Source organism: Antrostomus carolinensis, unplaced genomic scaffold (assembly GCF_000700745.2).
Source record: "Antrostomus carolinensis isolate BGI_N321 unplaced genomic scaffold, ASM70074v2 scaffold2366, whole genome shotgun sequence".
Taxonomy (NCBI): Eukaryota; Metazoa; Chordata; class Aves; order Caprimulgiformes; family Caprimulgidae; genus Antrostomus; species Antrostomus carolinensis.
In genome coordinates this window covers 1-4,395 of record NW_010319577.1, presented here as the reverse complement: position 1 = coordinate 4,395, position 4,395 = coordinate 1, and the positions used below count along the sequence as shown (strand labels likewise).

Sequence of the window (4,395 nt, the reverse complement as noted above, 5' to 3'; positions counted from 1 at the left end):
CTTGATCTCTGGAGGCAGGAAAGAGGAAAAATGATAGGCTGAACATTTGTTGGGTGTTTGCCCTTCGCCAAAGCAGATTTGACCTCGATTAAAAACTCCAGTATCACTAAACAGTGAATTTTTACAGTTTGTTATTATAACTGCCACAAAGCACCACACTTGAACATTTCAGAGAGCTCTCCTGACTTCTGCTCTTTTATTTTTGTAGAAAACTTTTGTATTTTGCTCAAACATTCATCACCTGCAGAAACAGAGTGCCCTCTAGCTCTGGCCAAACTCAAAGAGAATTTTCCTAAGACTCTGTTTCCTTAAAGTCCAGCACTTACAGACAAAGGAGAGAGCGAGAGCATTCTGTTACCTGTATGTACTCTTACCTGTCCTGGGGTCAAACAGCTGGTTGGCTTCCAAGTCTGTGAATGTGCTGAAGCAAATGGGGCATTTAAAAGAAGCACGATTGGTGGAGTCTCTTTCATCCGTCTCAATCCTCCTCCTCATGTGGTCCAGCTTGTATTTCACCACATTAACCAGAAGGCGGTAGTTGATGAAGTAGTAGTTATGACGGGTGGTTTTGCCATCTGGAGCTGTCTCTACCCTCATTCTGCATTTGATGAACTTGTCACCCTTGAGGGTGTTGAGGACAGCCCGCAACTGCTTCCTATCAAACTTCAGGAGCTCCAACATGTCCTCTTCCTTCACGCAGGGGTTCCTGATGAGGATGTCCAGAGCCAAAGCATGTTCAATGCCATAAAAGCCACGCACCACATATTTGGCAAGGCGTTTGAGAGCTGCTGGGACCTCAGTGAGGACGTCTGGGTCAGTCATAGCAGGTTCAGATCTTGCACTTCATGTATACTGCAATGAAAAAAGGCAGATGGATTCTTAGCTAGTCTTCTGACTTCAGAAGTTTTGATTTATCTCACTTAGAGCTAAGAAAAGGATGGAGTGTTTTCCATTTCTCTTTCCCAAGCTCTTCACTGTCTCCTTAGGTGTTAATAATGACAATGCTACAGAAGTAGACTTAGGAAATGGTATCTCTCATTCAAAACAAAGGGATGGAAAACTTAAAAAAAGTACACAAGAAATTGGTACCATAACATAACATACAGCAGATTTCATTTCTAGTCACAGCCAAGAGAGCTGGAATAAGAAAGCTGAGATCCAGCCAACAGCCTCATGATCAGCTGAGACTTGTAGCTTGGGAGAAGCAGAAAATCACTACAGCAAGAAAGGTCCTAAAACAGCCCAAGAGTGGAGTAGTCCTACAGTTCCTGTTGATGTCACTTAATCACACTGTAAATAGCGCTGCCTGCCTCTACTCAGACATCACTGGGCAGAGATACTGTACGAGGACAGCTTGCTAGTACAGACTGGTATGTGCTCAAGCAAAAGCTCCCAGCTGCACAATGAGGACAGGTATTTTTCCTTACTTTCTGATAAGCAGACCTTAGTCAACCATCTGCAGCATGAAAAGTGTTAGCACTACCAACTCCTACCTCACAGTCTGCTCCAGCCTTGATCTTACACGAGCAGATAGGTCCTTCCAAAGGATGGATCCTTCACTTAGAAGTGACTCACATTCAGGCTAGAAGCCCATGGATAATATAGCACAGTAAATGAAGTAAAAACCAAGACTTAGTGAACATAAAGACATGATATGTTTCAAAAGGAAAAAATATTCCATGAAGTATCCCTTGAGTTACTTATCATGCCTTCCCCTGCTGTCTGTGACAAAACAATACTGTATTTTCATTTCTCTTCACCTTAAGATTAAATTACACAAACGGTCATGACAATTAAATGCTTCTGTGACATATACGGGATCATATATCGGATCATATCATGCAAGGAATTCCTCATATTGTCACCCCTGCCACAGAGATAACCAAAAATCAAACCACAGCAGGCAGTTAACAGCAGTGACTGTTCTGAAGCAGCCAGTTTTCTCCGGTGGAGAAAAAAAGGGAAGCAACTCCATAAGGCACAGAGCAAAAGACTTACTGTCATTTTACAGGGTGGTATTGTGCATTTTCCCTCCACTCTTTCAAGTCCATACATCTGTAGGCAATAAAAAAATTCCCTTCCACTCATAATGCACTTGGATTTCCATGTATGAAAGGTTCAAGATAAGCACGTAGTATTATAGGTGCTTTTGAAATACCCATTCAGGGGGTTGTACTTCCAGTTAACTTCAAATAAAACTCTGAATAGTCTTCTACTATGAGACTTCTATGCTAGTTTAGGATATGAATAACTACTTCTTAAGCAAAAGATTCCTTCAGCTGAAGAAAAATCCCACACCTTAATTTCTGCTTGTTCATCATGGCTAAGGAATTTTTATCTGTGAACTAATATCATAAATAGTAAAGCTCTGCCAATCTCAATTTTCACTTCCATTAGATGTTTCACACACTGTATATGTACCTCCCCAGCATTCAAGTCTCAAATAATGTAAAGAGGAGAGTGACAGCAGAAGAAAGGATCTGGATGGGTATCCTATTTTCTTCATCACCATCATAAAACCTGTAATATCCTTTTTGACAAACACCATTACAGAAGTATTCTATACTCCCCACACTAAAACATGCCCCTGAAATCACCAAGCTCTACATGTAATCAGGCAGCTGATGACTCACTTCCATCAGCTCAGACTACTCAAATATCTGTGATCATTTATCACAGCAGCCTGCTTGGATGATCTATTTTATGGAGGGGTTTTTGTTTGGTTTTGGGTGGGTTTTTTAATGAGAAACTCTGCCCTCTCAAAAAACTTTAAGCAACATTACCCATTGAAGCTTTACTTCTCTCCAACTCCCACCCTCTTCTGCACCTGAGGAGGTATGTTCCTTCCAAGGGTTCCAGCCAGTGAAACTGCAAAGCAATCAGGCTGTCGATTGTGCAGCCTAACAGTAAATAGATTAAGATTGCCCTGTCTTTTCTACCTTTTGGGTAAGAAAAAAAACCCACTTTAATTCTTTTATTTTAAAATGCTTCTCTGCTTGAGCTTTTCTCTTCCTCTAACTTAGGCCAAAATGGTATTCACAGTGCTCAAATCGAAATGAACTGAACAGTGTTTGTTGACTGCTGGCATGCAGGCTGAGAATAGCTTACAGAAAACAATGCTTGGATATCCAGCTCTGGCTTCCCTTCAAGGAAATTCAATTAAAATATGTATATCACAGCATGAATTAGCCATGAAACAAGTACTTCTAGAGTCAGTTAGTTCTCTTTTGCGTGCCAGATACATAATGATTTATCTCACACAATGGACAGTTTTACAGAGCTCTGTGTTAAGGGTAAAAGCGCTAGCAAGAAAGGATGCCCCATCATGAGTTAGCCTGATGGCATTTTTGAATCTCTACGTTGGACTCAATCTGGATACCTTCACAGGACATTGTCTTTGAAAATCAATTTCATTCTGTTGGTATTTTTACAGTCTTTCAGTCATTTTGACTGCATCTGTCAGCAACATACTGATACTATAGAACTAGTCAGTGCAGAAGCTGGACAGAAACCTTTACTTATTCAAATTAATTAAATCTTTTTCAGAGTTTAAGCATGGTATAACATTAATGTAAGGATCAATTTTAAGTAAAACCTAGCAACCCAGAAGAGGTTGTAAAAGTCAAATTTTTAAAACGTCAAAAGGTTTTAAAGTGCTGATCTCAGAAACAAACAAAACTTCTCACCAATTCACTGTCCCCTAAAAATTCCTTGCAGAAAAACTTGGCGACGCAACTTGCAGTAGGAACAGTGACCTTCAGAACAACAGTTGTAACAAAAAAAGGAGAAAAGTGTTTTTAAATAAGCACATCTCACTCTGGATACCTCATCTGAGAGCTGATGGAAAGCACGTTCTCTGCAAGAATCCCATTGATAAGACAGCAGCAGATTTCCACAGCCACTCTCAAAGTAGGTTTTAAGGTACAATTTCCCAAAGAGTGCACTCAAACAGCTCAAACTGAGACCTACCAGGGACCAATAAATAAAATCACTTCTAAGAGTATATACTTTTCTCTTGGTTTTCAGCAATTTTTAAGATATTTAATAATATTTCTTAGTGACAATCACTAGAAAATACTTTTTTTCATCTAGAGGGACCAAGAGTTTTCACACAATTATTTCTTCTCCTCTACTGGACATTTTTAGTGACGTCCAAATCTTCTATGTCCTCAGGTAACAGTGGGCATCTTGAGTGTAACACTGGTTTTCTTCCAGGCACGGATATATAGAAATACAAGCATTCTGAAAACACCACAAACCATTCTTTCCCATTAACCTCCACTTCAAAAAGTGGATTAACACAGACAGAATTCTAAATCCTGCAGAAGACAGCTTTTGGGTGAGACAACCAACTGACTAGTATCAGGGAAAAGGAAAAGGAAAAGGAAAAGGAAA

The 4,395-nt window shown here is 39.9% G+C and overlaps 1 protein-coding gene across 1 annotated transcript; it reads right to left on the bottom strand.

Moving 5' to 3' along the window:
* Positions 1–374: 374 nt before the first annotated feature.
* LOC104525958 (general transcription factor IIE subunit 1) lies at positions 375–850 on the bottom strand (the record flags this gene model as incomplete). Its single annotated transcript, XM_029085261.1, has 1 exon — positions 375–850. A coding segment is annotated over exon 1 (448 nt), but the record flags the coding sequence as incomplete, so codon positions are not given.
* Positions 851–4,395: the final 3,545 nt, after the last annotated feature.